This window comes from Canis lupus, chromosome 1 (assembly GCF_003254725.2).
Source record: "Canis lupus dingo isolate Sandy chromosome 1, ASM325472v2, whole genome shotgun sequence".
In the NCBI taxonomy this organism is placed as follows: Eukaryota; Metazoa; Chordata; class Mammalia; order Carnivora; family Canidae; genus Canis; species Canis lupus.
In genome coordinates, this window is record NC_064243.1 from 100,742,190 (window position 1) to 100,755,302 (window position 13,113).

The window sequence follows — 13,113 nt, forward strand, 5'->3', positions numbered from 1 at the left end:
ACATACTGGGTCATAAATCAGGTGTTAACCAATATCAAAAGATTGGGATCATCCCCTGCATATTTTCAGACCATAAGGCTTTCAAATTAGAACTAAATCACAAGAGTTTGGAAGGATTTCAAACACATGGAGGATAAGGACCATCCTGCTAAAAGATGAAAGGGTCAACCAGGAAATTAGAGAAGAATTAAAAAGATTCATGGAAACTAATGAGAATGAAGATACAACCATTCAAAATCTTTGGGATACAGCAAAAGCAGTACTGAGGGGGAAATACATGCAATACAAGCATCCATCCAAAAATTGGAAAGAACTCAAATACAAAAGCTAACGTTGCACCTAAGGGAGCTAGAGAAAGAACAGAAAATAGATCCTACACCCAGCAGAAGAAGAGACTTAATAAAGGTTCGGGCAGAACTCAATGAAATAGAGACCAGAATAACTGTAGAACAGATCAACAAAACCAGGAGTTGGTTCTTTGAAAGAATTAATAAGATAGATAAACCAGTAGCCAGCCATATTAAAAAGAGAAAAGACTCAAATTAATAAAATCATGAATGAGAAAGGAGAGATCACCACCAATACCAAGGAAATACAAACGATTTTAAAAACTTATTATGGGCAGCTTTACGCCAATAAACTAGGCATTCTAGAAGAAATGGACGCATTTCTGGAAAACCACAAACTACCAAAACTGGAACAGGAGGAAATAGGAAACTGAAGAGGCCAATAACCAAGGAGGAAATTGAAGCAGTCATCAAAAACCTCCCAAGACACAACGAACAGTAAGACAATTATTTTTAGTTCTCATCTGCAAAATGGACACTTGATTTCTGGGTGGCAATTGCAGATATATGCAGTAGGTTTTGTTTGTTTTTAATCACTGAGAACCTGTGTGTTTAAAGGATCCTGTAATTACATTTCTCTACAATGCCTATGATTGGTGGAAGAGTATAAATCTTCAACTCCCGTGTGGAGATGACTGTTTTAAGAGAAAAGTGACTAAAGACTCCATCTTTAGAAGAGCAGAGATTATCAGGGACTTCAATATTCTCAGATTCTCAGTATTATCAGATTTCAAAATTACTGTGAAATTCTTTTTTTAAAAAGATTTTATTTATTCATTTATGAAAGACACACACACACACACACAGAGACAGAGACACAGGCAGAGGGAGAAGTAGGCTCCATGCAGGACGTCCAATGCGGGACTTGATCCCGGAAGCCCAGGATCACACCCTGAGCCAAAGGCAGACATTCAACCACTGAGCCACCCAGGCATCCTAATTACTGTGAAATTCTAATTATCCTATAAATACATAACTTTCTACCCAAGAAGAACCTCGCTGTCCCCTTTGATCCCCCTTTGAAATTCTAGTGTGTTCACCACTCACACACCTGTAGCATTAACAGGATAGTTTGTTATGACATATAAAGTTCTACCCAAGTAGCATAATGATGGACATTTCAATATTCTTTCTCTGCACAGTGCACATAATTTAGCTCCTAACCACAGCTCCATGGCCACCATTTCCTTTTTATAAAGGGAATAAAATTAATCTCTTATTTTTGCCCTTGAATGACTACACTTTGAGCATGGGAGTGGCTGGTGATCACAGCTGTTAAGGAGTCAGAGACTCCTCAAAGTTGTCTATGATTTACAGAAACTATGTAAATTCTCACTCTACATAAAATGGCATCTTTGTTGGAGAATTAAATTCATTTTATGTTTTCAAAATTATTTCTGGAACTTCCCTTTGGTTTAAAATTCTCTTTTGACAAAGTTCATATGTATATTCTACTACTTTTTCTTAAAACTATCTTTCAATTGTAATTGCTGTTATAAAAATCACAATTGTATCTAAACATTCTGAGCAAATCGACCTGCCTATAAAGTTAACATGAACGTTTTTGTCTGAATACCCCACAACTGAAGCACCTGGGTGGCTCAGTGGTTGAGCATCTGCCTTTGGCTCAGGTCACAATCCTAGGGTTCTGGGATCAAGCCCTCCTTCTGGCTCCCCACAGGGAGACTGCCTCTCCTTCTGCCTATGTCTCTGCCTCTCTCTGTGTCTCTCATGAATAAAATTGTTAAAAACAAACAAACAAACAAACAAACAAACAAACAAACCCACAATTCCCTCCTTCAATAACCCAAGGACTAAGGGTTGTTGTCAATTAGCGTGCAACCTTGGAGAAACATCATTTATTTACTACTTAGTAAAATCTCCTTTAGATAACCTCTCTGATCCATTTGTTTGTTTGTTTGGCGGGGGTAGGGGGAGGAGAGAGGGGCAGAGGGAGAGGGAGAATCTTAAGCAGGCTTCATGAGGTGGAGCTTAATCTTAGGTCCCTGAGATCCTGACCTGAGCCAAAAATCAAGTTAGACCCTTAACCAAATAAGCCACCCAGGTGCCCCCTTTTGTTTGCCTTTCAGGACATATTCTGAATGTTCTTTATGTGGAAAAAATGTGGTTAATGAAAAGCCCTACAGGAAACAGGAGATAGTAATATATACATATGGGGTTTCCTCCAGATCTTCAACTCCATCGAAGACTGATTTCCACTATAAAGAAAAGACCAATTTGCAGGGCACCTGGGTGGCTCAGTGGTTGAGCATCTGCCTTTGGCTTTGGTCATGATCCATGTCCTGGAATAGAGTCCCACATCGGGCTCCCTGCAGGGAGTCTGCTTCTCTCTCTGCCTATGTCTCTGCCTCTCCCTTGTCTCAAATAAATAAATAAACAAACAAACAAACAAATAAATAAATAATAAACAAAATCTTCAAAAATGTTTTAAAAGACTGATTTCCACTTGATATTGATATGATGGGCTCTTCCAACTTGGAAATGGGGTTCATCTTCCTCATTCAGAAGGAGTGGAGACCCTGGGAAATTCCCTCCTCTTTGGTCTTTATAACTTCACTTTGATTACTAGACCCAAGTTGAAATCCAAAGAACTGATTTTCAACCAACTGGTCTAAGCCAACTCCTTGGTGTTTTTGTCCAAAGGGATCCCTCAAGACCATGGCAGCTTTTGGATGGAAATACTTCCTGGATGACATTGGATGTAAAGTTGTCTTTTACATACACAGAGTGGGTAGAGGAGTTTCCCTCAGCATCACTTGCCTTTTGAGTGACTCCCAGGCCATTAAGCTTCATTCTAATATCCCTAGGGTGATGGAACTCAGAATATCTCCAAAGTGCTTTTATTTTGAACAAAAGGCAAACTTTCAAGAACTTAAGTAAGCATTTCTCACATTTACTATTTCTCACATTTACTATTAAGTATATTTTTTCCTCTGGGATGTCTTGTCTTTTATTTAATTCAGGCTGTTCATATCATCTTTAAGGATTTTAATTTAACCTGTTAATTTTCCTGAAGAGTCCAGATATTTTTAGAACTATTTTATAGTTAATTGTGATAAATCCTAAGACTGAATGCTGTCTTTGAGAATGTATAACCTTTTTATCATTTATTTGCACATAGAAAATGATGACATTTATAGGCCTCCGTAAGTCCAATTAATTTTTATTAAAAAAATCATGCGCCATGCAACTGTTTCTTGAGCTTGTTTCCACAATTGTCTATGATGAGGCCTTGTCCTTCCTATGACATCCACTCACACAGAATCCACTATCAGTTAGGGTGTGTTTCTCTAAATCACCCTGACTTAAATGCTTTCCAATTACCTACAGATCACCAATTAACTTTTGTCCTCTGTAGTCCTAAAGTAATTCCTAGACTAATTAGTTCTTGAATAGTTGATGAGAAAACACTGTATTTAAAATGGAACCTTAGCCCAATGACACCTAATGAAGCCATAAAGGATACAGCAGTTTCCTTCTCTGTGATGACTCTGTCTCTGACTCAGGCAGACACACCTCACAGTGAGCTTTCCCAGACCTGCTCTAATGACTGCTGTCAGTTCTTTCCTGAACTGCATGTCTGTCCCCTGACCTTACTGGTCTATAGGTTCTACAGCAGATTTCATATTTTCTAACAGTGAGTCTGAGATTATTTTATTTCTAGGGGTCTGCTAACAATGTATTCATACAACTCATCTATAAGCTAAGTATCCTCATGTTCATCTGAAGATGAGAAAACAGATTTACAACCTATAAACTCCAGCCATCATTCCATGTCACAACTCGACTCAAACTCATTTGTCCAAGTTTCTGACCATGTTCTTAATGGAAATACTTTGCATCCAGGTAACAGTGTTTTTGAAGCTGAATGAAGCATTTTGGGAGTTTTTTCTTTTGCATTTTATGGATTGATCTGTTCCACTTGATTTTCAGTCAAGCAATCACTCTCTGAGTCTGTAAGGAATTCACACTCATACTGATTGATTTTGTGTTTTTGTTTCATACCTTGCCTCTTATGAGAGATCTCATTAGAAAGAAACCTGCTAGTTAAACCTAATAATCAACCTTCTTTTTCTTCTTTCCAACTTTTAATCCTTTCGCATTTCTGTTTTCTGGGAAGGTTATGTATAATTCATCTTCATTAAATTCTTACATATTACTGTTTTTTGGTTCTATCACTTAAGGACCACACTTAGGTTTATCCCATTTTTTCTTCACACTCTTATGGTGAAATACAACATTTGCACAGGGGATTAATATATACTTAGAATTTAACAAATGTTCCTAAATAGATGCCTCTGTATCCGCCACTGAGGGAAATAAAAAGTACTAGTCAGTACAATTCAGCCATGTTGTTCAATGTGTCCGGATCGTTTTTCATTGCTGCTGAGGCGATTAAAACACAATCTGGGGCAGCCCCGGATTTCTGTTCATGTCTTCTGCCCATTTCATGATTGGATTGTTTGTTTCTTTGCTGTTGAATTTAATGAGTTCTTTATAGATCTTGGACACTAGCCCTTTATCTGATATGTCATTTGCAAGTGTCTTCTCCCATTCTGTAGGTTGTCTTTTAGTTTAGTTGACTGTTTATTTTGCTGTGCAAAAGCTTTTTATCTTGATGAAGTCCCAATAATTCATTTTTACTTCTATTTCTCTTGCCTTCATGGATGTATCTTGCAAGAGGTTGCTGTGGCCAAGTTCAAAAAGGGTGTTGCGGGGATCCCTGGGTGGCTCAGCGGTTTAGCGCCTGCCTTTGGCCCAGGGCGCGATCCTGGAGTCCCGGGATCGAGTCCCACATCAGGCTCCTGGCATGGAGCCTGCTTCTCCCTCCTCCTGTGTCTCTGCCTCTCTCTATCATAAATAAATAAATTAAAAAAGGGGGGGGTGTTGCCTGTGCTCTCCTCTAGGATTTTGATGGAATCTTGTCTCACATTGAGATCTTTCATCCATTTTGAGTTTATCTTTGTGTATGGTATAAGACAATGGTCCAGTTTCATTCTTCTGCATGTGGATGTCCAATTTACCCAGCACCATTTATTGAAGAGACTGTCTTTTTTCCAGTGGATAGTCTTTCCTGCTTTCTCAAATATTAATTGACCATAAAGTTGAGAGTCCACTTCTGGATTCTCTATTCTGTTCCATCGATCTGTGTGTCTGTTTTTGTGCCAGTACCACACTGTCTTGATGACTACAGCTTTGTAGTACAACCTGATATCTGGAATTGTGATGCCCCCAGCTATGGTTTTCTTTTTCAATATTCCCCTGGCTATTCGGGGTCTTTTCTGATTCCACACAAATCTTAAGATGATTTGTTCCAACTCTCTGAAGAAAGTCCATGGTACTTTGATTCCATATCTTGCTATTATAAAAAAATCTCCAATAAACATAGGGGTGTATGTATCTTTTCAAATGATTGTTTTTCATATTCTTTGTGTAAATACCCAGTAGTGGAATTACTGGATCATATGGTAATTCTATTTTTAATTTTTTAGCAATCTTCAAACTGTTTTCCACAATAGCTGCACCAATTTGCATTCTCACCAACAGTGCATGAAGTTTCCTTTCTCCTCCACTTCCTTGCCAATACTTGTTTTCCATGTTTTTTATTTTTGCCATTATGACAAATATGAGGTGATACTCATTCTGGTTTTGATTTACATTTCTCTGATGATTAGTGATGAGCATCTTTTCATGTGTCTGTTGGCTGCTTGAGGATTTTCTTGGTATATATAATTTTTACTTCAATACTTTAAGAACTTATCTCATGGTACACTTGCATTCATTAATCGTGAAAAGGAATGAGCCTGCTGACTTGGGTTCCTCCATTTCTCTCCTTGCACATGTGTATAACTTCCTCCTGTCGTTGATTCTTATTATAATGGGTCTAGGCAGCATGTGTTTCTCCCTTCCAAACATTCCCCCTCTGCAATTTCCTCCTTCTTTGTGTTCTATTATCTAGATATATGTCTGCTGCTTCTTTAATGTGTCAGGTTTTAGATTTCCTTTAAAATCTCCACTAGTTTTACCCCTTTAGGACTGTTTTGAGAGTTCCTCCACTGATATTTAATAATATATATTTTAATATATATTTTTTACATATGCTTTTAGTATATTATATATTAACATATATAATTTAATATATATTACTATTAATCCCCATCATATATATTCATACTTTTTTTTTCCCCCAAAATACACTCTACACCCAATTTGGGGCTTGAACTCCCAACCTGAAAATCAAGAGTCGCATGTTCTACCAACTGAGCCAGCCAGGCACCCCTAATATTTTTTATTTTAGTCGAATAGACATTCTTTTTTTTTTTTTTTTGACATTCTTTTTTAAAAAAGATTTATTTGAGAGAGATAGAGAGCATATGCACATGCAGAGGTAGAGAGAGAAGCAGACTCCACCCTGAGCAGGAACTCTGATGCAGAGCTCAATCCCAGGACCCTGGGATCACGACCTGAGCTGAAGGCAGATGCTCAACTGACAGCCACCCAGGTGCCCCTGTACAGACATTACTATTTATCCTATCCATTGTGTACTTTATGAAACCACTGTATTCAATGCCCAGCATTTCCATATTATCACAACTTTTGTATTACTTATATCCTCCTAACTTTGAAAGTAAATCTTACATTTTATTTTTTTAAAGATTTTATTTATTTATTCATGAGAGACAGACAGGCAGAGACACAGGCAGAGGGAGAAGCAGGCTTCCCGCAGGAGCCTGATGTGGGACTCGATCCTGGATCCTGGGATCACACCCTGAGCCAAAGGCAGACGCTCAACCACTGAGCCACCCAGGCATCCCTTACATTTTATTTTATAGCTATTTCTCCTGTGTTATACATAACCCCTTTTACAATGATTTTGCTTACAGGTAACTTTGAAAGAGAAAGCCAAAAGGTGACTTCTTTACTAGATATGAAGAAACTAGAAAATCATGGTAATGAAAATGTGGTGTCAAAAAGTCAAGCAATCTTTATGAAGCAGCAACTGCTAGTCTAGATTTTTGCTTGCCAATCTGCCATACATATGACTGGTAAGGAGACCACAAGCCCAAATGGATTGAGAAAGATTATTCCTTACACAGATAGCATAAGAAAACATTCTGTCACTTCCTGCTATGCCTGTCATATAGGAAGGACACCACAAAACCAAAGGGACCAGATTACAGGCAACATGTGCAGTGGGACTCGGTTGCTGAGAAGCCTATTCAAGCCTGGTTCTGAGTGTTGTTGTTTTTTAAAGATATATCCATTTATTTGAGACCCAAAGAGAGAGGCAGAGACATAGGCAGAGGGAGAAGCAGGCTCCCTGCAGGGAGCCCAATGTGGGACTCGATCCCAGGTCCCCAGGATCATGACCTGAGCCAAAGACAGATGCTCAACGACTGAGCCACCCAGGTGCCCCTCTGAGTGGTTTTACATCCTTGCAGATGGACCCTATGGAGGGAGGGATTAAGTGGAAATTCCAATGTCTCACAGGAACCAGGGAAGCAGTGAAACTCTCATATACTGCTGGTAGGAAATAGAAAAACCCTTTCAGATCACTTTGGCAACTTCCTAAAAAGCTAAATATTCACCTACCCTATTATTCAGGCATTGCACTCAGAGGTATTAACACAAGAAAGATGAAACATGTATCTGTATAAAGATATATATGTGAATCTTCATAGAAGTTTTATTTAATAGCCAAAACTTTCAAACCCAGATGTCAAGGAACAGATATACAGAGCAAATAATGGTATATCCATACAACAGAATACTACTCAGCAATGAAAGGAATGAACTTTTTAAATCTAAGTAATTATCCAGGATATATGAAATCAGAAAAAAAGAATACTTTATGATTCCAATCACATAAAATTCTAGAAAATGTAGTCTACTGTAAAGGAAAGTAAATCCAAATTTGCCCAGAGAGCCAGAGAGGGCAGAGAGAGTAATAAAAATTGAAGTAAACATGTGTGGGGCTTATATATTCATTATCACAATGATGATGATTTTGTGGATTATACTGTCAAATCTTACCAAACTATATACTTTCAATATGTGCAGTTTACTGCATGTCATTAGAACTTAAAGCTTTAAGCAATGGTTCAAAATAAAAGGATCTCCCACTCCATTAAAAAAAAAAAAATCAGGCTTGGCAACCCTCTATTATCTCCATCACTTCTCTCTTAATGCTTTTGGAGGGATGCCTTACCTCAGTAGTACTAAATATCTGAGCAATGGAAGATGTTTCTACCGTAGTCACAAAGGCCGTATCACTGGACTAAGAGATCTCCCTTCTGTCCTTGTTTTCCTGTATGTACAGTAACAGTCTTAAGGCTAACAGCCCAGAAAGCCATAGGAATCCACAAAACCTTTATTTTCTCTGCCAGTCACCTCAGCTATTCAAGATACACAGGCCAGGAGGTACATGCTCACCCGACACAGCCAGTCACCAGAATAGCTGTGGGTCCACTTTTAGGAGAGGAATGTTCCATCTAGTTTGCTGCAGGCTCCACCACTTCCTATCAATCTAGTGTTTTCTCACCAATTATGATTCCCTGATTCTTTAGTGTTAAAACCAGTGATACTACCCTACTAAATTCTGGACACCAGGGCACATGGCGCCCCTGAAGGCCCTGGAAAAGAGATTTCCCTTAACCATGTAGTCATTACATGATACGCACTATAAGCAAAGGAACCAATCACAGAAACACTGGGGATTATTGCAAGTGCCCATTCCTCAATGTGACATCTGGGCCCACAAAATCTTGGCATCCAGATTCAACAGTTTCGCTCCACTGTACAAAGCCTACAGTCTTTCCTTTGGAAGCCTTGGGCAACACTGCAAACTAGGCCCAAAATAAAGAGCTATTCTTTGCCATCATACTTGGCCTTTGAGGCACACCAAAGTTGGGAAGTCTCACACAAGCTGTTTACCCCTTCATGATGCTTTCAAAGGAACCCATTAGTGACTACAACCCCCAAGATTAGAGATGGCTTAAACAATAAGGCCTTTATTACTGCACAAATCTTAACAAGATGAGGCAGGCAGTTTATGGGTTGGTGACATGGAAACTGGAAAAATCCTTAAGTGTCATATGAAAACAATGTCCATGAAGACAAACCTCTAAAAGCCACCAGTAGAATCCAGATAAAGTCTTTTTCTTTTTTTGTTTTTAAAGATTTTTATTTATTCATGAGAGACATAGAGAGAGAGAGGCAGAGACACAGGTAAGGGAGAAGCAGGCTCCATGCAGGGAGCCCAATGTGGGACTTGATCCCAGGACTCCAGGATCACACCTTGGGCCGAAGGCGGGGGCCAAACCGCTTAAGCTACCCAGGGATCCCCTAGATAAGGTCTTTTAGGAGAAAACTGGGTCAGGTATACACATCATTATAGAGAAAAGAATGACATCACCTTAAAGGCTCAGGCTGCTCATTATTATATCCAGAGCAAACACAATCTACTTTCCTAAACATTGGGGTGATTGATGTATACCATTGGGGTCTTTTAGGCAGTAGAGCAGAGATGACTTACACCACAGAAACACAGTCACACAATTTCAGCAAGGACCCCAAGTAGGTTAGGAAGTGCAATATGGTTCCTAGAAGCTTCCCACATACCTGGAACCTATAGCGAATCTTCCCTGTGGTGTACATTCAGATATATGAGTTCAAAATTAGGAATAGGCACCCTCACAAAGGCTCTTCTCCAATATAATGACATCGAAGAAGTAAAAGGCCCGTTCCTTGAATGACTATGGCTTTGCTGTGTGAACTCTCTGGTGCCTGATGAGGTGAGACTTTCGGCTGAAGGCTTTCCCACATTCACTGCACCCATAAGGTCTCTCTCCAGTGTGGACTTTTTTGTGTCGGATGAGGTTACACCTTCGGCTAAAGGCTTTCCCACATTCATTGCACTCATAAAGCCCATCTGCATTGTGAACTTTCTGGTGCTGAATCAGCGCAGACCACTGTTTGAAGACATTCCCACATTTGCTGCACATATACGGCCTTTCTGTGAGGTCGTGAACTTTCTGGTGTCGAATGAGGTTATACCTTCGGCTGAAGGCTTTTGCACATATGTTGCACTCATGAGGCCTTTTCCTGATGTGAATTTTTTCGTGTTGAGCAAATTGGGTGTCACTAAAGAATTCTCCACATGCCTTGCACTCGTGAGGCCACTCTCCAGTGTGAACTCTTTTGTGTTCAATGAGGTCAGAATTGCGGGTAAAGGATTTTCCACATATCCTGCAGTTATAAGGTCTTTCTCCAGTGTGAACTCTCTGGTGTTGAATGAGGCCAGAACTTTGGCTAAAAAATTTCCCACATTCCCTGCACTCATAAGGCTTTTCTCCAGTGTGAACTCTACGGTGTTTAATGAGGGTGGAGGTGTCACCAAAACATTTTCCACATTCGCCACACTCATAAGGCCTCACTCCAGTGTGAACTCTCTGATGTTTAATGAGACTGGAGCTTTGGCTAAAGGATTTCCCACATTCACTGCACTCATAAGGCTTTTCTCCAGTGTGAACTCTCTTGTGTACAATAAGGCTGGAACTTTGGCCAAAGAATTTCCCACATCTGCTGCATTTATAAGGTTTCGCCCCAGTGTGAATTCTCTGGTGTTGAATGAAACTGGAGATGTGGGTGAAGAATTTTCCACATTCATTGCATTTATAGGGCCTTTCTCCAGTGTGGACTTTCTGATGCTGAGAGAGGTTAAACCTTCGGGTGAAGGATTTCCCACATTCACTGCACTCATAAGGCCTTTCTCCATTGTGGACACTCAGGTGTTCAGTAAGAGTGTATTTGTGGCTGAAGGTTTTCTTGCATTTGCACCAACTGTAACAGCTTTTCTCACTGTGAATAGCTTCCCCACACACAGTGCAACTGTGTGGTTTCTTCCCATTACAAATATCCTGGTGCTGGTGCTCACCTGAATTGGCGAGGAAGTCCTTATCAACTTCCCCACAGGTAAAGGATTTCCCTGACACAGGGAACCTGCAGCTCTTCATACATGAAGCCCATTTCAAAAGTTTCTCTCCACTGTGCTGCTTCCCATGCTGATGAAGGTTTGCAATGAAACTAATTTGTTTTCTACATGTGTATGGTCTCAATTGGGCATGTGTTCTTTGATCAAGAGTCATGCCCAAAATGTCTTTTAAGACCAGAAAACATATCCCACAGGGGTGTGTCTTCTTGGGATATGGGCCTACATGGTGAGTCCTAACCTGCGACACTTCTACAGAAGCATCCTGCTCAGAAGGTGCCTCCTCATCCTCTGCTCCATGCCAATAACCTGAAAGCAGAGAAATTCTAGTGAAGTACGTATAGGCAGTAGTGGGAAGAGGCAGCACCATCATAATTACGTGTCTCTCACACCCATCAGAATGAGCTGATGGCACTATTACCAGGATGAAGGAGCTGGGGTGAGGGTAGAGAAGCTGCTATGCAGTACTGGGCCTCTAAAGGTCAGACAGTGAGGGAGACCTCTCCAGGTGAAGAACATAAGGATGGGGTGTGGCACAGGGAGGAGCAGCAGGGTCTATAGCTCATTCCTCTGCTAATGGCTTTCAGTAAATCCTTGCTGACAACAGTGAAGAAAGGTGTATGTAAGCTCAGGAAAATCCAAGTGTAAGAGAGCTGGTGTTTAAGAACTATGTGAGGATATGTGCACACTTAATGATACAACATATGTAGGTCAATGTGAGAAAGCACTACAGAGAAAGCAATAGAGGAAGTGGTGACATATGGAGTCCAGAGTGGTGGGAATTAACCAAATTCAGAGCAGAAATGACAAATTAGCAAGTGTCAAGAAGGAAAAGTAGAAATGAGGTGGCCAATAGCCACCAGTGAAATAGGACAGATTTTTGGTACGATCTGAATGGAGCCTTGATGAGCCTTAACATTTCTCAGGGCCAAGACTCCTCTGAGTCTAACTTGCCATGGCCTGGAAGTACCCAGGACTCTCCAGAACCTCTGATTCAGGAACTAAATGGGACCTGCATGATTCAAGCTATAAGGAAAAAGGTGGGACAGATGAATGGCCAGCACTGGCCCAGAGCAACTTAACACATAAACAGACCATAGGAAAGAAAATTAATATTACAAGGAAAAAAAAATCCTCAGAGGAGGTTCCTGTGAGAACCATAGTCCACATAAGTACTGACCATGTCAGTGACTATAATTCCTGGAGCAGGCAGAGACAGGAAATGTCATCACCTATAGGAAGAGGCCAACACTGGGGACAGAGAGATGCCGTGGACTTGGACAGAGTCAGCCAGACAGTGAAAGGACAAGCAAGGTGGAAGCCATTAGCATAACTGCAAGACTACTGACCCTGAATCCTCCCTGGTGAAGTGCTGGGACAGTGCACTCAGCCCAACCCTAACGACTGCAACTAACCAGGGAACTGGGGAAGGAAGCAGTGCCCATGTTTGTGATGGGAGAAATACAGAGCTATCCCTGGGATAAATGTGGAAAGGCTTAGCCCAGATCCCTGGGGAGGGAATGAGGGCCTTACCCAGGGTGGTCACAAGTGCAAAGTTCTCCAGCATCACATCGTGGTATAAGTGTCTCTGAGCCTCATCAAGGAGACCCCATTCTTCCCAGGAGAAGTACACAGCCACGTCTTCAAATGTCACACTGTCCTGTCAGGACAGAGACAGATGAAACCCCAAAGAGCCCCTCTCACAAGGACCCACAATCCCTTCCCCCACAAAATCACCCCATTGGCACCACCGGT

The 13,113-nt window shown here is 40.7% G+C and overlaps 1 protein-coding gene across 4 annotated transcripts in view; it reads right to left on the bottom strand.

Moving 5' to 3' along the window:
- Positions 1-320: 320 nt before the first annotated feature.
- The window catches only part of LOC112644923 (zinc finger protein OZF-like), a 34,617-nt gene continuing 21,824 nt past the window's right edge, over positions 321-13,113 (bottom strand). For 3 of the 4 annotated variants that reach the window (XM_025423712.3, XM_025423711.3, XM_025423713.3), the window contains exon 2: positions 321-11,667. In XM_025423712.3, coding sequence (XP_025279497.1) covers positions 10,124-11,515 — 1,392 coding nt within the window. In that variant the 5' untranslated portion in view covers positions 11,516-11,667 and the 3' untranslated portion in view covers positions 321-10,123. Of the gene's footprint in view, positions 11,668-12,891; positions 13,019-13,113 lie in introns of all 4 variants that reach the window. The other variant, XM_025423710.3, reaches the window with a different exon arrangement.